Here is a 22,932-nt window from a genome sequence, read left to right on the forward strand (position 1 = left end):
GATTCGAGAACAACAGGTTATTTGCAAGCAGGTTCCTGCCTCATCTACAAATGAATAGATGTGGGGTTGTCCATGCAATTTCCATGCAGCATTTGTTCACCTGCCTATTATTTGCTGCTGGTTGGGTGGACATTATTACAGTACGCTCATTTGTGAAAATTTGGGGGATTGGGGATGGGTATCCCCTGCCATATATTGATTGATATACTATCTTAAAGTATGACATGCTTTTTATTGTAAGTTGTCATTGTTAGTCCATCGTTATTGAAGCCAGAGGCAGGGCAGTCTTCAGCGGGTATGAGAACCTCAACACCGGCTAAACAAACAGAACAAGGTGCTCCACAGAGACTCAGAAGACGTTTGACTGTAAGTCAAGCAATGTGGGTTAGCATCTAATGGCCAAATGTATCTTTTTCCAGGCTGATCTGAAATTATATCTCTGACTAAATTACAAAATTATTTGAATAAAAACCTTTCTCACATCGTCACTCCATCAAAGGCAATGATGGAACCCTTCAAGATGTGCCAGAAATGTGGATCGTCTATGAACAACACCACCGTTTCATTTTTTGGCGCACAGATGAAGGTCACATGGCAGTGTCTCAAAGGACATTCTGGCACTTAGAAATCATCCCCTGATGTTCGAGGAATGCCAGCTGACCTGCTTGCTGTGTCTTCTGTTCTATTTACAAGGAGCACAATCACAGAGTTGGATGAGTTTTCAAAGGTCATGAACCTAAAAATTATGAGTCCAACAACTTTCTACGACGTACATAAGACAATACCTCTATCCTGCCATAGAGGACTTTTACACATTGCAGAGAGATAAGATACTGGCGAAGGTCTTTCTCGAACAAAATCCAGAACCAATTGAAAACAAGGAAGAGGAACCACTAGTCCTAAAGTTGGCTCATCTGTCTGGGGATGGGAGGTATGTATGGGGGGTTAAACGTTTAAGGTATTGGGGGTTTAACTTGAAGGCTTTAAGCATGGACTTGAGAGATCCTGGATTTGGGGCTTGAGGTGGAGGTGTTTACTACAGACCACTCTCCATCCATAAGAAAGATGATAAGGGAGGAGTACCTCAAAATGTATTTTGAAGTTCTGTTTATAGAAACATGATGGATAAAATTATAGTGTTATCCATCTGTTATAGTTTGAAATAATAATAATAATTATGAAGAGGAAGCCTGCCACTAACAGCAAATGTAGAAAACACATACATATTTTGTTGGTATTTTTTTTATATAGTAACAATTACTATGACAATGTCAATGTGGACTAGTTACATTGTTACCTATGTCCCAAGTTGTTTTCCTGAACTGAACACTTCACCCTAACCATCTAAAAGGATGGTGATGAAAATATAACACTGAGCACAGTTCATCCAAGTCTTCATCTGCTGTTTCCCTGTTTCCCTTTTTTTGTCATTTCAGGTGAGGTGCAAAGGAAACTTGTTTAATTCCGGAGGACCAAGCAATGAGTTGTGAAGATGGTTTACAAACCTCAACGCAAAACTTCAGAGTGTGCCTTGCTGAACTTGTCATTGCATGAAGACGGGACCTTACCATTAATAAACCGCATGCTAGATTTTTGGGTTAAATCCAAATCTGTGTGTACACTACACTACAAAAACTGACGGCTGAAAACCTCGAGCTACATGTAACTTTTCCTAAATTTTTTAAATTTAAAATTTTAATTAGGCACCTTTAGCAGACAATACTAAATATTGCAATTGGCTCACCTCTTTGTATTCCAAACATAGTATTATATCAAGGGTATAATGCTTAAAAATGAATGTCAGATAACTTTTCATTCTTATGAGTAAGATTTCTTAACTTTTATCTGTGTTTTTCTGACAGTTGATGCAAAATTGCAGACTTATAAGTCTGTATTTATGGCTCTTATAACCCTCTACTTAAATGTGGCACCTGTTACAGTTAAAAAAGTATATAGTAATATAGTATAGTAGTAATATAGTTTTAAATTTACATATACCAAAACCAATCCAACACATGAACAAGTTCCTCTCACCTATAAGATACAACTTAAGATGGCACTGTTTGTGAGTAAACCTTCGAACTAAAGAGTAAACTTGAGTTTCAGAAAAGTTCTTTAAACTCTACTTAGAGTCAACCTATAGTTGAAACTATGCTAATTGATTGCAGACTGCTTTGTGACTAATTAGAGCACATTTGTAACCATAGAAACAGCTTCTTTAAAATGTTTGTATTTGTTATTTTCTTTGCAGTATACAGCAGGCAACATTAGAATAACAAATAAATTAACATAGAATACAAAATAAGTAATTTACAGACATTTCTGTCAACAGTCCTCTAATCTAAAAGTGGGGTGGTCCATTAAAAGAGGTTACATTTTTACAGTCTTTAACTGTTTAACTGTTGTCCTTTACACTATGTGTACGTTTTTGACAGTCAGGCATGCTCTTATGAACTTTATACTGACAGCTCTCTATAGACTGCAAAGGAGTGCATGAATATGCAGTATACATTGTTAAACTGCCCCCTCTAGTGGTTACTAACTATCTACTGTCAGTCTTGCTTCCACATTTAAAATGTTTCAAAACCCACTGTGCACTGGGGGCATTAGTGAGCTCTGAAAGGCAAACAAAAATATATAAATAAAAATATTTTGGATTGCTCCCTGAACAGCCACTTGAACAGAACAACTGATATAGACATATCCATGTAGTGAAAAAACAATCTATACATTTACATTTTCAAGTCTGGTAAGCACAGTTATGACAGAGTGACAGCAACGTTGTCAGTGCTCTTCTCCATGTCACAGTCTTTGTCTAATGGTGCAGAGACTGGTGTGTCTCTGAGAGTGTTTGGGCCACTGCTAGACTGCCCTAAACTTTTGTTTGGGGGGTCTGTTGCCGACTCAGCCTCAGGTTCCTGCTGTGGGGCTGTGGCTACAAATAGAACAAAAGTGATAAAATGTTAGTGGTAGCGTGGCTGGTGATTTTGTAGGCAAGCAAAGGATTGAAGACTTATAGACAGGGTTAAGAATTTCCGTGACAGATAACAATAGTGCTTGTTTGTGTGAATGGCATCAATAACGTGTCGATGCTGGTACTCGCTGTTACCTGACTGAGTGCAGGACTTCATGTGCTCTGGCCAGTGGGCTTGCTGACAGGGATAATCACAGTAGCTGGTGTTCCAGCAGCAGTAGAAGATGGCCTCTTTTCTGCAGTTGGCACACCACTGTTTCTTCTTAGTTTCATCCACTGCTTGCTGCTTCTCCAGCTCCATCTGTTTCTTCACCTCAGTCACCAACCTCTCTCTCTCCTGCTCCAGACTTTGCCTCATTTCTGCCATTGTCAGCTCTAGATTGAAGTACACAGAGTGATCAAACACAAGTAGAACTCATTAAACTGTTTAGGGAGAAGATGTCTATATGCTGATTCATTAAGTTCTCACCAAGATTGTGCTTCATTTCTGACAATTCTTGTTGATGCAACCACTGTAATTTTTCTATTTCGATTCTCAGTCGTCTTATCTGAATGAAAAATACACCTTAGGGTAACTAAAGGGTCAAATGCAAACAACTGTTATGATCTGAATAGTACTCGTTATAGTCTCTGAAGGGCTGAGAGCAAACACCTACCTCTGCTATTGTATTGCCTGAAGTACTCTTAGAAAGGTCATTGTAGATTTCGGTCATTGTTCCTTTGATTGCATCCATTATCTAAAGAAGAGAAGACCATAATATTCTGATGTCTCATTCAAGAAAAAAATATTTAATGTGTGGACCAGATAAATATTTAAACTAGCAACACATTTTTTCTCATATCCTGCAGGTCCCATGCAACATGGCAGGCAAAAAATACTGTGTGGTTTAAATTAGATCAACATCTGATTTCTAACTTAACATAAATAAAAAGGGATGAATATAGCTTTGTATCTTTTCCATGGTACAGTATTTTCAGAATCAGTATCACCTTCATATGTTCATACAAATACCCCAAAATTATAAACCTTTCTGAATTACTCTCAGGGCTTGTTTTCATCTTTCATCATGTTATTTATCCACAGAATGATCAGTGCCAAAGGGCAATATCCCCCATTAGGTGACCGGTGGAGATGGCATCTTACAAAACACTAGTAAATTAAAAATCATACTAACTTTGTTGGTGTACTTGGCAATGTCTGCAGCAACATCTGCTGAGGCAGTGGGGATATACAGGTCTGTTGCCACCGGTGAAGATGAAGCAGCTGTGCCTAAACTTGATGCTGCTACCATGGCAACAGAAGCTGGACTACTGGACACCAAGGTGACAGCTGATGTGGATGTGCTGAGTGGAGTGTCTTTTTGTTGAACAGCTATGATAAAAAAAACACTTCTAATTAGCAACATCAACATGGACACATTGATGGTGAAATACTCAGCATGCACATTCGCCGTTGTGGAGTGTCAATTGATAATATTCCCCTTGCTGATTCATTTTGTTAACTATACACACTCCCACATTTTCTTATCATTAGTACTTAAAGAAATTTTGATATGTAAAGTTATACTTGAATACTGTCAAACTTGTGACCAAAACCACGTTATCTACCTTTAACAGCCTGTCTGGTCTGATAGCGTGTGCTTTGTGAAGACTGCTGTGCTGAAGACGAGGACACTGATGTTGAGCCATTTCCGGTTGCCTGTGTCTGGGTCGGCACCTGTGCCTGGCCTTGCCTAGGCGATGAAGCCTGCATTTGCGTGGTTGCCACAGGTTGCTGGTTCTGTTGCTGACGCTGCACTTTCTGCATGTGCCACTTCTGAGAGGAGGTCTGAAACTTGGCAGTGGGATTCCACACCACGGCTCTCTGCACCACTGGCACCGTCTCTCGGGGCAGCAGAGGGCGCTGTTTCTTCAAAGCTGGTGTGGTAGAGGCTGAAGAGGAGGAGGAAGAGGGTGGTGTTGCGGTGGCACTGGACACAGTTGCGAGGCTGATGGTTGCAGGAGAGGGTGTAGTGAAGGAGACCATGGTGACAGGAATGGCCATAGGGGACTGCGAGGAAACACTGGAGGGTGTGGAGGGGGCTGTGCTGTTTTGAGATGGTAGTGTCGAAGGTGTCAGGGCTTTACCTACAAGAAAAAGTATGTGTTATTTACCAGTCCCACCTGAGCAAAGTTGATGTTCCCACATATAAAAAGTTCATAAGATTCAAATGCTAAAAGTGGACATTACTCTCACTTTCAGGTTTACCAGCAGATGACTCTTTGACTGTGGCATTATCTTTTCTGCTTCTCTTTCTGTCCTTGCCTCCTTGATCCTCTCCAAGGTCAATAACCAGCTCCCTCTCTGAGTCAGAGTCCTCCACTGGCACAGGCTGCTTTGACTCATCTTTCACTTGAGCCCTCTCTCTAGGAACAGGTGATGCTGGAGTTGCTTTGGTCTTCTCTGGACTTTCTTTTTCTAAATCTGTGCTTACTTTCTCTTTAGCTGGAGCATCTGATACTGATGCACTAGCATCGCCTGCTGCGGTCTCTGATGCCACAGGTGCATCAGGTTTGCCCTCCTTATCTTGGCTTGGAGATGTTTGGTCTTTGACTCGACTTTTGGAAGGCTCCTTGTGGGCTTCCTCATTGGGTGCTGTGTCCTGGCCATCCTTGGTCTTTTGCTCCTCATCACTGGCATACTCACTGTCACTGGAGTCAGATTTATCAGAGTCTTCTGAGTCACTGTGTTCTACACCTTTATACACATCAACAGAGATCTCGTCAATACCTGAAAAGCAAAGGAAGAAGATGGATATCACACACAGTGCCGGCATGATATAGGGAGGAGCTAAGGAAGTAAATGGATTGAAATGATTTAATAAAAAACACCACATCATATTCAAGGGCACATCCCAAAAATGTGTTTCATTAAGCAACTTTTTATTAGAGCACTGATATTGCTGATTATCAATAACTTAGAGCAGAAATACTTCAGAAATTGCTAACTGTTTTTCAACACAAACCGCACTGACCCAGCTGTGCCTTGCAACTCTCAATGGTTTTGTCCAGGTTTAGCTGGAAACGGCTCTTGATCTGTCTTTTTGGAGAGGTAAGAACTGGTGCGGCTCCCTGCTTCTGCTGCACTGTTTCACTAAGCTCCTTGAGGTCCATTTCTGCTTTACTCCGATCTGGAAGAAAACAACATATAGGAATTCCTAACAGCAATATCAGAAATAGAAAAATATTTCCAACACAATGAAATCCATAAGTGACCTGTATTTACTCATTACATTAAATTCCATGCATTTTACATAATCAGCATGAGAGATTCACCTAGATTGAGGTTCAGAATGCTTCCTGTCGGAGGTGTCTTCTCCTGCTTTGGGACGCCAGCAGCTTGGGAGTGGAATGGTTTAGGGCTATCCAAGGAACTGCCAGCAGGACCAGGTCGAGGATGGGCAGGTGATGCTGTACAGAGATTTTTACTGTTAAATGAGACCCGAGAAGAGGAAACGTCTCCTGTTAAAAATCGATATTCTAAAATGCATCTGGTGGAATACCTGCACAGTCCATGGATTCTTCTCCCATACTGTACTGGCTGTTTGGAGCTTTTGTCTGGGACTTTTCTGCTGTCTCCTGTTCCCCATCTGAACCTGTATGGGCAGAGGAGTTGGTGCTCATGGGGGAGCGAGGCATATCACTGAGGGGGAGCCGCCGCCCTGCTGTGGTCCCTCCCACCCCAGCCCCAGACAACATGGTCCTGGCCAGAGGGATCTTGGGTGATGCCGTCATATCAAAGCTCAGCTTGATCTTTTCCTGTTTCTCGGATTTGACAGGAGTGGATAAGGGGTTGGAGGGATCCTGCAGCATCTGGAAGTTGTTGTCAGGAGTGTAGGGTGTCCTGAAGGGGGCATAGTTAAACACTCCAAACTTCTTCCTCATGTTCTCCACATAGACCTCCATCTCTTGCATGGCACTGTTGAAGATGCTTTTGGTCTTCTTCACAGAGAATGGAATCTCTTTGGACATGAGGTAGCAATTGTTTAAAGGGACCCAAGCCCTGAAGGATAAAGATTCACATCATAATGTGCCCTGTGTTACAACAAAGCTTGAAATGTGACTCCAAGCTCAAGTAACTGAAGCACAAAGGGCAGATACCTGTCATGTTGACCAAAGAAGCGAGCATCCACCTGTCCATCTTTGTCCCGCAGAGCTTTAGCAGGCCAGAAGGGAAATCCTTTCAGTTTGGCCCACACCAGAGGGTGCGGGTTACTCTGCAGACATACAGTAAAACACTGGAACTAAGTGCTTGTATTCCAGTGGTGTATGTTTGAATGGGTACACAATCTGGAAGAATCATCAACAGAAACCTGAAGTTACTCAGCTTACACATGGCTCACAGAACCAGTTGTCTCTCTTTTGGCAAGCAGACAGATAACACTCAGGACAAACTTCAATCTCGTTCATCTGCAAAAAGAGATTCAAAAATCAAATTTCTTAGATCAATAAATCAAAATTCAGCTCAAATATTAATATTCTTTCTGACCCGGACCACATACTGACCTCATGTTCACAGATTTTTACTATAACTTTAGCTGTAGCTGTGAGTTTGTGATTGCCTGAAAAAAGGACATAAATCTGTGTTAAACCACTTATATACAAACTACACAAGGTGATAATTTCATATAATCATCTTTCAGTGGAATTGTATTAGGATGATCACATCATGTTTTACCTAATAATTATGCAGAGCATTGTAATTAAATGCATAGCTGTAATTAAAAACTCACAATTATGATTGAGTTCACAACACTGAACATCCATATCACCACCAGATTATTCTTCAGTATGATTACCACATGATGCAACATACCTCCATTGTATATGATACAGTTGTGCAAAATCCATTTTGCATCAGCCAAGAAGGCCTCTGTGCAGCCATACATTTTCTTTTTGATATTCTGCAAAAAGAAAAGATGGGGTATGATTGACTGTTCAACACCTCTAAATTGAAAACATCTAATAAATGGGTGGCAGTTTATGTTTTACCTTCTCAAGTGTGCAAAGATCCATTGGATGAAAAATGTACTCTGCATAATCTGGATGTTGTTCAAGAGACACAGGTTTCTGGAAGGGCTCAGTCTATAAAATTGAGTAGACAGAAAAGAGAGTGAAGATACCAAAACTTACCGTACAACCTTCCCCTCTACCGCACATGAACATGCTACCACCATGCTACTACTAAAAACTCTAAAAGCCGCTTCAAACAAAAGGAGGAAAAACCAGTGGAAAAAGAAATCATGACGGGGTCTTGTTAGTGATGTAATTGATTACCCAATTAAAAGTCTTTCTCTGCGTGGAAGCTGCATGGGGGGAGCGAGATGACAAGCGGGGATGATCCTGAAAGAGAGTGAGAGGGGCAGCTGTATCCTCACCACCAGCTAGCATGTTTACCTTCATGGTTTCCAGCCATGATAGGCCCATTATAGTACAATGACTGTGATTGTTAGTTCTGTTATAAGAGATCATTTGCACATGCAAATCAGTATTATATCATGCTGGACTGATATGTGGACAGGTAGCACTTCTGGGTGCAGTTAACGACTGTCACGACTGATGAGAATACGATGACCAGAAAAAAAAGCGTGTCTTTTGGTTGCATAGGCACTCTAACAATCAAGACTGGCCAGAAAAGAACACATGCCAATATCCAAGGGAGAAATCTGAATGTACAACCAGAAAAGGCAGAAATTAAAATAAGAATAAACAGAGTACACATCTATAATTAAGCTGCCTGCCCCAATACTACATAATCAGTTTGGTAGCATGAATTACCTAGAAGGACATAGGGACCAGAATACTTACACCTGGTTGTTTCATCTTCTGAAGGGCAAACTTTAGTAGGTAAGACAGCTGTTCTATATTTAGCATCATCATGGCTTTGCTCTGAGTCTCTATACACTCGGCAACTGTTATTTTCTAAAAGACACCAAGAAAGAAGAGTTGAACAGTTTTTAATACCCCATTATTGCACATAATTTATGAAGGCTCATGTTTTTGTCACTTATGTCCAAACTTACTGAGAGGTCATCCATAAGTGAACAAATATTAACAAGAAGTTTTTACTATAGGTTTTGAATTATGGTTTCCAACACCCGTGCACTATACACATTCCTGGGTGAGTACCTCACACTCCGGACAGAACCAGTCGCCGTCGGGCTCGGCTGGTAGTTTGAGGCACTTGGCGTGGTACACCCTGGGGCAGAGCTCACAGCAGAGCACCTGGCCCTCGCGGTGGCACAGCCAGCAGTAGAAGTCATTCCTGCCGTCCTGCGGTACAACATCAACAGGGTCTGTGGTGAGTGCTGGCTGCTTCACATAGTAAAAGGGACCATGTCTTAGTTCTGACTGGAATGCAGGCAAAAGAAACACAAAGTTGGGGAAGGTCAAAATCAGGCGATCAGAGATTTAAAAAGCCAAGCAGACATGCACAGCATCAACATAAAGACACACTGAAGTCACTGCCTAAAACACAGACTGTTATGAGCACTGATATGCCACAATCATTGAGATTTAAGACTCAACATCATATTTTTCCAAATTCCTCGTGATGGAAATTACCCCAAAAACCAACTGTCAACATGTGACTTTCTCAGGTCTCTGATTTTCATCTGTGTTTCAGAACAACACCATCACCAGTGTGCAGAAGGGTAAACAGTGTGAACAACCTTGATTAAACTGACAAAAGATTAAATAGTTACAGTAGCAACTAATCATTTACAAAGGTCAACATAATGTACCAAGTGTAAGATACTAACAATCATTTACCTATTGTGCATTTATGACCTGCTTTAAGCACAAAGCAAGCAAAGCTTGCTCATAATCACATGATTTCCCCAGACTGCTGCGACTTTTACTAAAATAGTTCAACTAAAAAAAGCATTTGTTGAAAAGATACACAAATACTATTTCTCAGAACTCAGTATTCTGGTCTCAAGCAGAGTATAAAGTGATAAAAGGCCAAATGCTAACTGAGGATCTGAATACTTATTTAATTGCTGTTATGTAGCGTCGTGTCCAATGAGATTGACGTGTATATCAACAATGTTAATTAATACAGCATACAATCCTAAACATAGCACTGTAAAATAACAGTAACATAGCACACTGATACGTTATGGTGCACAACATACTGTACTTAAATAATTTGATCTCAATGGACCAGACTAGTGATGGAAATGGAAATCACATGGTAACTAATATAACTCTAGTTATAAACTCTAGTTCTATCATAATATTTTGCCTCTAAATGAATCACAAGTGAAACCTATACAACCATCACTGGCTCCCTTATGAAGAGCTTTCAGTTTTACACTTTGCAGACAGCTGAGAGTAAATAGTGTGTATCAACATTCAGAAAGTTTCTGGAACATGAAAATATGAGCCATTATCCAAATGTCACACAGCCAAAATTTGGCAAAAGTCTTAGCAGGCAGAAAGCAGAAGAGGTTAAATGTCTGCAAAAAGCAAATACATCTGCCTCAGTATCACAAGAAAACATATCACAATACTGATCCAGTGTAGCAATATTGTAAAGCAGCACATAATATCACGATATACTTAGCAGTATACTAGCATACTGTAGAGTACTGGTGAAAGTTATGGGGGAAAGGGTGTAATTCAAGAGTATACAAGTATTTGTGTATATAAACACATAAACAACATCTCACTTTTAAAAAAAAATACATTTATTTTTACCTGAAATAACCTCAACCCCACCTGCTCTAGAGGAGCTGGTCAGTGACCAACAGATCAAACAGTGTTTGAACTGGGCAACTTCCAGATGTGAATGTGTGTGCATGTGAAGCAGGGCGTTCCTGCAAAAGAGCATTCATGCTCAGTGAACCTACCCTCAATAAATAAAGGCTTATAAAATATTGACAGAATATGAATTATTGTTCACCACAAAAGACCTTCCTTCCTAACACAAAAGATGTTTATAACATGTCTACCACTAAAAGTGTTGGTCACAGTATCTGAAATATAAATGAGCACTTTCAGTAAACAACGTTATAGATTGTATCAGTAGTTTAAACTAATTTTCAGCTGAATTCTATATTCCCCATCAAAAATGCCTTATCTGGAAAACACAGCTCAGAAAACACTTCCAGTGTATAATATCTTGGATTTAGTTGTTGTCTAGTTGAAGTCTGAAAATCAAAAGACAATCAACCAGTTTGGGAATGATTGCAGGTTTAAATCCTGTTTCTTGGTGGTGGGGTCGTTGACATTTGGATGATGGGTTGTGCCTTGCTTGTTACCTGGTCTTTGCTGCTGCTAACAGCACCCGGTTTCTTCTTCTTTTTCATTGGACAGGGGGAGGTTTCAGCAGAGGAGTGACCATTGGATGAGTGAGAGGGGCTTGGCATCTTTCGTTTTTGGGCCATCCGCTCTGTGTCTGAAACTGCAGGCAAAGGTCAGAGATCATAAAAACCAGAGAGAGCGCACTGATAGCTTCCTTAAAGCAGGAGAAAATATTGAATATGACATCTGTACCTACAGTTGGGTGAAGCCAGTAAAGATGGTGAGATATTATACCATTTAAAACAAAACAACCAAAAACAACTGGGTACATTACATTATGTACAGTAATGTGTAATACTAGGTTATTTCATAGGTACAGACACAGGTATAGAAATACAGCTTTGCTGACCTTTCTACAAACAATATAAATAATGAAGTACGTTCTTACCTTTGGATCGTGTTGAAATCTCCATTCCCTCTGTTGCAGTATCAGTCTTCCCCTCTTCCTCTGCCACACTGATGCAGAAAAGAGGCATTGTCAAAGACATTGTCAAACATAGCACACAGCTGAGGATTTATCATATGCTATGATTATAAAGTTAAAATTGTTCCTCAGAACAATGTGTTCTTTACAGGTACAGTGCATTATATAGGGGCAACCTGGTGGCTGAAGGGTTTCAGACACTGACCCCTCATATAATAAAGGCAGACAATTTCCAAAAACAGACACACTATGGTGTGTGAAGAATAAAAAAGACAGACTATGGTGTGAAAACAACATTATGTCCTTAGTGCAAACAATAACATCAACACTCAAGTTTAGTAGCCTAGAGATCTAAACTGCCCTTGGAGGCCAATCGAAAGATGCAAGATTTGATCCTTGATTTTATCCAGTTGAATCAGAACTTTATATCACCAAACACAACTGCTTGGCTCAGAGGCACAGTGTCAACAAGAAAATAATCTAGATTATTAGTGACTTCCATTTGTCAGCTACATTAGTTGATATGTAAATGGTCACATTTTCAGTTGTACAACTTTAAGTTTGTTATAAACAACCTTACCCACCTGTTAATACATTCCCCTCATCCTACCACAATGGAGATATTCTAGACAAGAAAGGTCAATTTTGCCAACAGGCTCTCTTTAGACTAATATAATTCTGGTTAGAATTGAGCCATTGATTTGAGAACAGAAGCATTATAAATCTTACCCTGTTCATTTGTTGAAAATTTCAGATTAAAATTAATATTCAAACTATTACTTGTGGCAAAGTGCTGTGCTAGAAACATACGTTTCAAAAGTTTAGAATCATATGAATAATTAAGTCAGAAATGAAGTGAACACCAGTCACAGGTTGATAAATTGTGTCTGTAAAAGATTAGGTTTTTCATTAACCACAGATTTCATTTGTTTGGGGTGGTATAATACTGAAAAATGATGAATGATAAATTCTGATTACACCAACACTTACCTGATTTCAATCAACCCATAAAAACAATTATTATGAAATAAACAAATGCACGACTTAAAATTGTTTGCAAGATACATATTGTGTGGTTGTTATGAAACTTTCAAGACCCATCAAGAGTGAAAATACTGGCACTGTAGCAATTATATCACACAAAACATATATCAACAGCTTAAAGACACATGCAAAAAAAGAATGTTGAGCTCTTATGTGCTATTAGATCACCGTTTGGTGACTCAGTAAGTCATCCTCTAAATGATAAAAATGTCTAAAACTCAGTTAAAGCAAAGATTAATAATTAATGGTGCAATGGCAGCTAATTGTGTATTCTCCAAATATAAATAGCAGTCAACTTTCTCCACTGACCACAGATCTTTAAATAGTAAACATGAAAACACAGAACAGCATCATCTGCAGTGTCTAAAACTTCTGACATCCAACAAGTAAAAACCATGTAAACAGACTGTTATTAGTTATATTCAATGATCAAGTGAACTATCAACAGACACAACATCATAATGATTACACAATCATAGCCTCGGTTCTGTTAAGAAACATTTCTTTGAAATGCAAGGCACAATCTGCTGTGATTCACCTCATCAAAATCAAAATCTGCCCAACAGGTTTTTCTCAGTATTAGTCTAACATGATTCACCTTGGTTTGCAGGCGCCCTGTTGTCGATCCTATTATTGTTTCCATTCTCTCTGACGCTACAACTGATGCACCGGCCTCACCATCCAGATGGCTTCAATTTGGCCAATTCTTATGTCACTTATTCCTGAAGAAAGCCCTATTTGATTTTTATATGTAAAATACAGACAGTCGTTATAAAATACTGCTTCAGTTTCAATAATCTTGTTCACCAACCCCCACACCCCTCCTCCTCCTCCTCCTCCATCACTAAAGATAGATGAAATGACGGGCAGGAACACAGCACATCTGCAGAGACAGACAGGAGTGCAGTGAAATGGCTTTACTGGCCTCCTCATCTAACCTGTCTGGACAACCTCAGACAGTCTACCCCAGCAACATCCTGTCCTGTCCAGGTCAGGAACACAGCAACAAGAGACAAAGACAACAATAGTAACAGGGACAAGGAAGAAAATCAAAACCACCTATCCTGACAAAAAAAACATCCCTAAATGAAAGCTCATAGAGCACACAATACAGCCTATTGTAACCTACTGATACAAGCCTTTCCACACCCACCACTGACATAACATCCATGCTTCAATGTAGGAAATCAACAGCATACCTTTTTCCTTACTCACATACAGATTCTTCAGCCTATTCTTTAATTCTTTTTCAATTATTGAGGGCGTTGGGGGAAGAGGGAAAAGATGGGTCCAGGTTTCCCAGAAGGCCTTCTCTCCCTGCTGCTCTCTCCTGCAATTGTCAATCTTTAACCTCGGCTGCGAGCCGCTGATTGGCTCGAGCACCACACGGAGGTGCCTGATTGGGTGCTAAGCTCCGTGTGCCACACAGGCTCTCTTCTCCCCGCTCTCTTCAGCCACAGTGCTGCAATGCAGAGAGGACTGCTCCTCACTGTTGCTAAAACCTTCTGAAAACCAAGTCCCTCACTCCCCTAAAACGCCATACAGACATAAACTGGCCGTGGGCCTTTTATCAGACATGAAAGATGCAGCTCTACAGGCTTGACAGTGAACGGATCAGATTCCCTCCCTCGCTGTGCTCTCAGCCAGTGTATGTGTATGGCATCCATTTTGAAGAAGCTCTCTCTCTTTCTCTCTCTCTCTCTCTCCCTCTCGTTCTCTGACCGCTGCGCGTACCGCACATACAGCAAGCACACGCAGCACCAGTCGGATTCTGCTGTAAGGGACCACATGCAGCTTATTATGTGCCCCAGCGTGTTGATATGCAGCGTGGGCCCTAATAGTGAGCACAAAGAGAGAACTGAAAATGTCACAGGCCTCCCAGACAGCATGGAAGACATACACCCCCCCCATATCATCCCCCCTCCCCTCTCTCCCCAATGCTTCTTCAGCTCACACTGTCTCATAATCAATATCTGCCTGGAGTTTTGAGCACGAGCAACAGTAAGATGAAAAAACACATGAATAAAACTATACATTTTTCCATCTTGATGTGTTCCATTTCTGTATATGCATTTAAAATTAAATTACTGTAGAACATAAAAGTCTGAATACAAATAATACACATAATTAAAACATACTGGCACAGATACAGCACGACACAAGTATCATTATCCTACAAAATAAAAACACGTCCAGGACCAACGTCAGGACCAATTACATCATCTAGACGGATCCAAGAAGGTCAACTGGTAGATTGTTAGAGGCAGAGATCAAACTAAATAGGCAGTGATGGTGTAATGCAGATTTAAAGTGTGCCTACACCAATCCTCACACCAGAGTGGAATGAAGGGATTAGACGCATTACCAAGCAACATTCACAAAACACTGAGGGGGGGATTTGCTGTTTCAGTCAATGCAGACTGCCCCTGAACCCTGGTCAAGCAACACTATGTGTGCCATTATATCCAGGCCATGGCTATATCTAAAACAGATTCTTTGTCAGTCATCCTCTAATAATGGAAAAAAAAAAAAAAAACATCACATATACCACCTGGAATATATCAGATATTCATGAATAAAATAACAATATTGATAAACTGGTAGAAATAGATACAATCATTAACTAAACTGAATCATTTTCACCTGACTCATGCATACAGAAAACCAACACCAACACCATTACATATAAACAGAATTCAATCAAACCTGGTCGACTTCAAACAGGTTCTCAAGCCTCTTTGGATGAGATGAGATTTCTATGCAATGCCTTTTCAGAGGAAGTCCTTCCCTTCTTCTTTCCTTCTCTCTTACATACAAATACCCAGTGTGCTTGGAGCAGAGGGACAGAAAGGGGAAGCTCTCTAAAATGGCTGACACTCGGAAGCAGAGAACAACACTGGGAGGCAGTGCACACCATTAGGCTCAGGCAAGTCCTCCAACCCTGTGATAAATAAGCTGCTACGGCATATTTAGTCCGTAGATAATTGGTATTTCAGAAAAGGTGGTGAGCAGCTTACAGTATTAGGCGTGTTAAAAGCATGTTTTATTCACCAATGAAAAAAAAAAGGGCATCATGGTGAGGTGAACTGGGTTTTGGGTGAAGTGTAGATAAATTAGTTAACTAGACAATTTACAGTCTGTTCTTTTTTTTTTTTTTTTGTCTGGCATACAATTAACAACAGTCCCCTTCTCCTTTGCTCTCATGCCAGTTTGAGGCCTAAATTAAACTTGCTGTGCTGTCAGTTTACCATCTGTTAATTCCTCTGGGGACTCCCCTTTGCACTGCTCCCTGTCTCTCCCATCCTGCCTGGTTCCCTCGCCAGGCCTGCCATCTTGCCAGCAGGCCAGGAGCAGCCACAAAAACTCAGTCCTCTTCTGATCTTGACAAAAGAAAGCAGGTTTACTCAGTCAGTATACTGTGAATATACAATGACCTTACACTTGACCTATGGCCCCCAACCGTTCGTGTCCTGTTAGGATAGGCTGTCTGCTGTACTGTACCATGCTATGCTCTTCTTCCAAGCTCCACTCTTATGCTGTGGGGTGACAAAATACTCTTTCCCCCTCCCCCAGCCTGTCAGACAAACCTGTATTATTACCCAGGCATGGATCATACACAGTGGCTGATGCCTTACCAACAGTAGTATATGTGAAAGAATGAAAATAAGGCTTACCTCTGTGGATGCATGGCTAAAAAACTCTGTGTGATATGTCAATGCTTATTAAAACATGGAGGACAGCCCTGTCAGCCCTCACCCTGCTCAGAGCACAGCCACGGCTCTCCAAGCTGTCCGACTCACTGCTCTGATATAAGGCACACTGAGACTGGCCACGCTTGCTGACAAAATGTAAGGCAGCTGCTGATTGGCTAATGCATTTCCTGGCTGCTTGTCTTTTGTTTAGCACAGGCAGGCTGAAACGCAGTACTCAGTGCAAGAGGAGCTAGGCCCAGATCAAAATGATCTGCCACTGCACACATATCAGCCACCAAGAAGGCTGCATACAGCTGTTGTGGTTTCATAAACTTGCTACACAGTGGGTCTTTGGTACAGTTGTCGAGGGCAGTCAGCAGATGTGCGCATAAAGGACAGGCCTGAGGCTGTATTCTTCAAGAGGAATTTGTCTCACTTAGTTCCCTCCCTTAAGTTAAACAAGTCACTGTGGGAAAGATTAAAAACTGCTATATAAATAAAAGCAATGGGTAAATAGGCAATGATTGAGATGTATTCCACTCCTATAAAGGTTTAACAACAATGCTAAAAATGCAGACTAAATTACAGTCATGTGATCTGCCTGATGCTGGCCTTCGTACAGGGTGTGATTGCATGTTAACAATGTGGGTCCAGATAGTCCAAGATTATACAGTAAGAAACAATGACTTTCAGTTTCTGTTATGTGGTTCCATAATGGAGCATGAGTTCACAATGTTTTCACAAGATTTACAATGATTTACAAGAAAATGTGTGGTACCTCACAATTACTGCTGCAACAACTAGTCGATTAATAAATTAGTTGATCAAAAGAAAATAATTGGTAACTATTTTGACATTTTACTTTAATCATTCATTTGCTAATTCCAGCTTCTCAAATGCTTTTTTTTGTCTTATATGAGTGTGAAATATCTTTCATTGGACTGTTGGTCCAAGCATCACTTTGGGCTCTGGGAAATTAAAAGGGGCTATTTTCACTGATACTTTACAGACTGATGATTGAGAAAATAATCGTCAGATTAATCTATGATGAAAGTAATAGCCCTACTCACAATATATACGCATAGTTCTCCTGCATTCATCACAATTTTTCCATTTCATGAGTTTCTTGTTTTCTTTATTTTGTCTAATGCATATCTTGAGACATGCAGTATGAGCTTGTCTGAGCTTATTCAAAACATGTTAAGACAACTTCAAACTTTTCTTTAGAAAATCTATTGCTCATCACTCAAGGAGGAAGTGCCATGTCTGTAACGTTGTACATTTACTGTGAAATAAAAACTAAGCTTTTATAATATTTTCTTTTTTTCACAGCTTATCAGGATTCACTTGCAGCATTTTAGTAAAAATATGAGTTACTAAAGAAAAGCCCTGTCTCATTTTGACAGACAGAAATTCTTTTTATTTATTATTTTATTTCTTACATATTTCTCATTCTTCATAAAGAATACGTGGCTTTACACACTTTGCATAATGCACATATGTAATGTTCATGTGGCTCTCACACACTGTGTGCACCTGAGAGCTACAAGCAAAGTGACAGCTAGCAGCACTGCAGCAGGGGGGAATTTAGTGTCTTGCTAAAAAGACAGAAATGTATTCTCAATGTCTGAGGGAGTGTACCAATCTCAACTGCATTATTAAAACTTTATCATCATAACTTTATATATCATACAATGACAAATTTAAATGTTTTAACATAAAGTTTATAACTAGCAACAATAGTTTAACTGTAAATCCAAAGTGGTTAACAAAGTCATTTGGTTGACACTATATGAAAGTGTAAATCTGTCAGCAAATCAGCCACCGATTTGTTTCTAAAAATCTATAGAATTAATCCTGATCTCGAAGCGCTTTAGCATAGTGAAGGTGTAAACACTGATAGGCTCAGTGCTCCTTGTCAATACTAAGATGGAACTGGTGATTTAGTGGATGGAAAAGCTTGTCTATCCAACATTCAATTACAGTCTAGGTTATCCACCACTTTAAGCTGATATAAATCATTTTGTTGTAAATTCACAGCACACATTATAATAAGTGGGATTAAACCAAAATATATGAGGTCGAATGGTTTTAGAGGGAAACAGATCGTTGCCTCTCTGTAGGTAAAACACAACATACTGAAATTCTTTTTTTTTTGTTTCAGTATGTGGTTGCTGGCCATAATACCACACATGCACTATTTTTGCAATGATTAATGTTCGGCTGCAGGGAAGCACCTGTCTACACTGTTCAATTTATTGTGGCCTATCTTGAAACTGGAAGAACAGCAGTGACCTCTTGTGGGAAAACTGTTTTGCAACACACCACAAACTGACTCAGATATTCATAAACTTATTGATGTATTGAGACCAGCAAATAAATAAGTAGTAAACTAAGAAGCCTATTTGAAAATGTTTTTTCTAAATAGCCCAACAGAGAAATATTTTTGTTGCCATGATAAAATATAGAATCACACATGAGTATATAATGTAGGTGGGATGATAACGGGGTGAGGCCTACATCAATAGTCAGCAAATATTCTGATTTCTAGGTATAAAATAAACAACTCTTAACTCAGATTAACCTATCATGCAGATATGTACCCTTTCACCTTGAAGTGCGTATCACTTAGCAGTGCACACACAACAGGCTACAAAGTGTAGCTTATTATATTTAAACCAATGCTGGAATACTACCTGCCCACACATTTGCTGTGTTTCAATTTGATCAAATACAAACATATTTCGGTGAATCTAAACTGACATGATAAATGTCTTAAAACTAGATTTTGACACTGGAGCTGTCAAAACTGGGCTTTAAGATGAGGTAATAATGCATGACATGCTTTAGTGGTGCATATTGCCAAACAAATAGGACTTTATCAAATAGCCAAAAAACATATGTGGCACACAGTGAACCTGGGACCTACAGGGACAGTTCCCCTGTGATCCAGCCTTAATGCTGGTCATCATTGAGCTTGGTTTACCGCCAAATCTAAATTCTTGCAGAGTTTAAGTGCATGCCAGGAGGAGACGCTGGCACCAACATAACACCTAATTCCAGATGTTGCTTTCGCATTTACAGAACTGCAAATCTAGCAACTCGTTTTTCTAATTAGTAGGAAAACGCCTTCGAAAGAGGATTGTGGGTCAGCAAGGTAAGGATAATGAATTTTACAACTTGTTTTTTTCCACTATACTTGACGTTAGTACAACTATAACAACAATTAAGCAATTAGCTAATAATGTATCATTTTAATGTACTCTTTCTCCACGCAAGCTAAGTAGCAAAGTCACACAATTAACTGCTAAAGACGTGTTAACATGAGACAAAATAAAGTGAACTGTTAATTGTTACATGGACTCATTTTAACTAAGGTTTTATGATATTGGAATTGTTTCCGACACATTCCTCGCCGGTTAATATTTGCATTATTGACTTGTATTTAACGTTGACTAGCCACCGAATTAGTTAAATTCATGTTACCATTAAGTCAGCTAGCGTTAATTGACTAATTAGCCATGAGCTTGTGCCAAAGACACACTCACCCAACAGAGACGACATACAAAACACCTCGCCTGTCCACTTACCAGGTGTGATAACGACATTAAATTATTCAGGTGACACTTTCATAAAACGGTAACTAGCAATATGTAGCTGTATACATTTTCTGTCACATTTGTTGGTCACTGTACCGTTACTGTGTGCCAATGTTACTTCCTAGGATGGCGAATTCATGACCCGCCCTACGCTACCTCTGATTGGCTGACCCTGATATTCTTACCCTAATTCTAACTAATCTCAGTCCTCGTGCCTAAACCTAACCAACCCAACCAACGAAAGTACGGAGGTACTAGCCAATCAGAGGTAGAGTAGGGCGGGTCATGACTTCGCCATCCTAGGAACAAAAAATTCGCTTACCGTGTGGTCTCCGGACTGCAGGTGGCCGACCGGTAACGAGCCCTGCAGTCCCCAAGATGGCGCCGTATAGCTAACCTTTCGTTGCAGAGGCCAACTCCTTCAAAAGCACTCAAGTCCTCCATAAATTCAAGGCCTTGAATGTCTTAAGTGTGGTTTTAAAAGACTTCTTTCATATTTTTCCTCAGTCCATACATTGCAGAGTAAATAAGCATCCTTGGTTGTGCTTGCTTTGCTGTATTCTAATTAAAATTTAGGCTACTTTATCATTTTTTCACAAAAAGTTGCCATGAAAAGCATCTGAACTGGCACTGAAAGGGTCTTATAAAGTGTTTATTTTAACTTGAACAAACCTGTTACCAGCCAGGTAAAGTAATGTAACATAAAGTGTTGCTTTAGCCTCTTCTTTACTCTTCTTGATCAATCACAAGAGACTTACTCTTGTGACTAATTAGTTTATTGAGACATATCACTGACTTGTGGTTTATGGGGGCACAATGTTAAAAACTATATCAGAAACATTATCTTCATGTAGCAATTTTGGCATTTTTAAAGAAAAATGTCACCTAACTTTTCACAACAGTTTATTTGTCACTTTCTAGGTTACACTCAAACAATGGATAACTCTACTTATCAGAAGACCGCTCACTGAAAAGACAAAATGTTTAAAAAAAAAAAAAAAAAAAACATTATATGTACAGCTCTAGGTATACCTGGCTGTGTTTGTGTTGTGTTTCATTACTTGCTTATTACTGCAAATTATTCTGCCATTTATTATACTGCTTTCCTGCACTTTTGTGAAAATAACAGTTACACTTGTAACTGATGAGACAATGGATTTACCTTACTGAACTCTACACTTTAGTAAACCTACTCACAGTTTTAGGCACATAATATCATGTAATCATTCAATTCGTATACCTGCATGTTATGAAATGTGTGTGTGATTTTATGCCTGGAAATGAGATCTAAAAAAAATGTTCCTTTTTGTCTCTTTACTGTTCAGCAGGTTTAGTTGTAATAGTGTTGTAGCTGGTAGTAGATGTGTGAGATCTTTTGAGGTTTCATTGGATCTGCATAGTGTTGAGAAGTTGGGGGAAGGGATTGGGTCTGGAGCAAAGAAAGGCATGCTGTTAGCTGTTTGCAGGTAAACCAATCTGAATACATTAATGATTATGGGGCTATCTCCTGTCCTTTCAAACTGTTATCTCCTGTCCTTTCAAAGTAGAGAGGCCGAATGGGGAGGGGGGATGGAATAAAGTATCTCACACTCACTGAGGGGGGAGGTCAGTTTTCCATGTTTTGTGGGGGATGGGGCACAAACAGAGGGCCACGGGGCCCCTCTTTGGGTCTCCGTGGAATGTAATTGAGGCTCCCTCACCCAGGCAGATATACAAACAGACCAAAAAGCACACACAACAAAAAAGCACAAGGCTTTTTACTCATTATGATTTTCAACTTTTGGTGATTTGATTGTGTGATCAATCTTTATAAACTGGCTAACAAATCTGCATACATCTGGATTAATCTGCATGCAATGTATGTGTGCTTTAAGTCACCCACAAGATGTTATTGTGAATAATTGTGTTAACAATTTTATTCATATTTACTAGTAACAAGTCAGGAAATCATATATGTCTAGCCAACAAGACATATAACAACTAAGTCTCAGTACATTTTGCAAATGGATAGTAGTAATGAACTTCACTGCCAAATCAAAATCAGCAGCATTGCTTTGAAACAACCTTTTCAAAAGATTTTTAACTAAATAAACTGTTTGTATATTGTATAACATGCCACATGCATTCAAGCTTTTTCCACCTGAAGGTTTCTATGCTGATTTCAGAGAGAATTATGTGAAGACAGGAAAGAGTAAGTACAGGGCTAATTACCCAGTACTTACCACTGCCTCTTCTTCTCTCCCTTCACCCCCATCCTGCTGTTGTCCTTCCATCTTTGGCCTTCTAACTCCTCAGCAGTAAAAAATTCAAGACTAGTGTGCCTGAGAGATCACCATTGACAGACTACTTTTCATCCTGTGTTGATACTCATGGGGCAGAACATGTTGGTATTTTATATGTCACTTATAAAGTGATAAGGTTCACAGAGGCGAAGTGTTGTGCAGTGGGTGGGGTGTACTAATTGAGAATATAGAGGATGTAAAACACGATTTGGAATTAATATTTGGCAGCTATATTTAAATCTACTTAATTCAAATCAGGTTACATATCAGACTGGATCCAGTCAGATTGTCTGATCATTTGTAATGTCACAGAGAAACAATGTTATACCCTTTACTGCATTAGAAGTTGAAGCAAAAACACCTTATATTTCAATGCCCTCATGTGTTTTGTTGAATATTAAAAAAAAACAAAACAAAACAAAACAAAAACTATCTCCCTCAATTCTTTAGTTATTGTGATAAATATTTATTGTAATTGTACATACCGGATAACATAATAATGTGATACTCTACGGGTATGATAAGTCATTTGCATAAAGCTGCTTTTCTGCCGGCCTATAAATAAATTTTT

The 22,932-nt window shown here is 39.6% G+C and overlaps 2 protein-coding genes across 17 annotated transcripts in view; one reads left to right on the top strand and one right to left on the bottom strand.

Annotated features, from left to right (window-relative positions):
- Nucleotides 1-2,214: 2,214 nt before the first annotated feature.
- On the bottom strand, nt 2,215-22,395 carry zmynd8 (zinc finger, MYND-type containing 8). Of its 16 annotated transcripts, none has more exons than XM_044348630.1 (22): nt 20,176-20,238; nt 16,037-16,163; nt 11,709-11,776; nt 11,278-11,420; nt 9,143-9,364; nt 8,822-8,935; nt 8,291-8,356; nt 8,006-8,098; nt 7,830-7,917; nt 7,520-7,575; nt 7,346-7,423; nt 7,115-7,230; nt 6,517-7,016; nt 6,290-6,424; nt 5,989-6,144; nt 5,211-5,744; nt 4,583-5,101; nt 4,150-4,346; nt 3,631-3,711; nt 3,444-3,522; nt 3,110-3,349; nt 2,215-2,935 (listed from the first exon to the last, which is right to left on the bottom strand). In XM_044348630.1, exons 3-22 carry the CDS (start codon nt 11,731-11,733, stop codon nt 2,760-2,762), a joined length of 3,618 nt encoding a protein of 1,205 aa, XP_044204565.1. In that variant the 5' UTR covers nt 11,734-11,776; nt 16,037-16,163; nt 20,176-20,238; the 3' UTR covers nt 2,215-2,759. The 16 variants fall into 16 exon arrangements, with proteins under 16 accessions (XP_044204565.1, XP_044204564.1, XP_044204563.1 ...); XM_044348629.1 differs by having other exon boundaries at nt 16,037-16,168; nt 20,176-20,230; XM_044348628.1 differs by lacking the exon at nt 20,176-20,238 and adding an exon at nt 20,071-20,169.
- ncoa3 (nuclear receptor coactivator 3) overlaps nt 18,284-22,932 on the top strand; it is a 39,862-nt gene continuing 35,213 nt past the window's right edge. Inside the window, exon 1 of the mRNA XM_044348615.1 lies at nt 18,284-19,637. The gene's annotated coding sequence lies outside the window, so the exon portion shown is untranslated. The remainder of the gene's footprint in view (nt 19,638-22,932) is intronic.

Source organism: Thunnus albacares, chromosome 4, assembly GCF_914725855.1.
Source record: "Thunnus albacares chromosome 4, fThuAlb1.1, whole genome shotgun sequence".
Lineage (NCBI taxonomy): Eukaryota > Metazoa > Chordata > Actinopteri > Scombriformes > Scombridae > Thunnus > Thunnus albacares.

Bases quoted from the DNA above. Each gene is read 5' to 3' on its own strand.
- zmynd8 (XM_044348622.1), bottom strand. From the start codon at position 22,333: ATGGGGGTGAAGGGAGAGAAGAAGAGGCAGTG. The intron at 11,421-11,708 runs GTAAGAACGTAC...CTTTGCCTGCAG, and splicing joins GATTTCAACACGATCCAAAG to TTTCAGACACAGAGCGGATG. The intron at 7,017-7,114 runs GTATCTGCCCTT...TTTATCCTTCAG, and splicing joins TTCTTTGGTCAACATGACAG to GGCTTGGGTCCCTTTAAACA.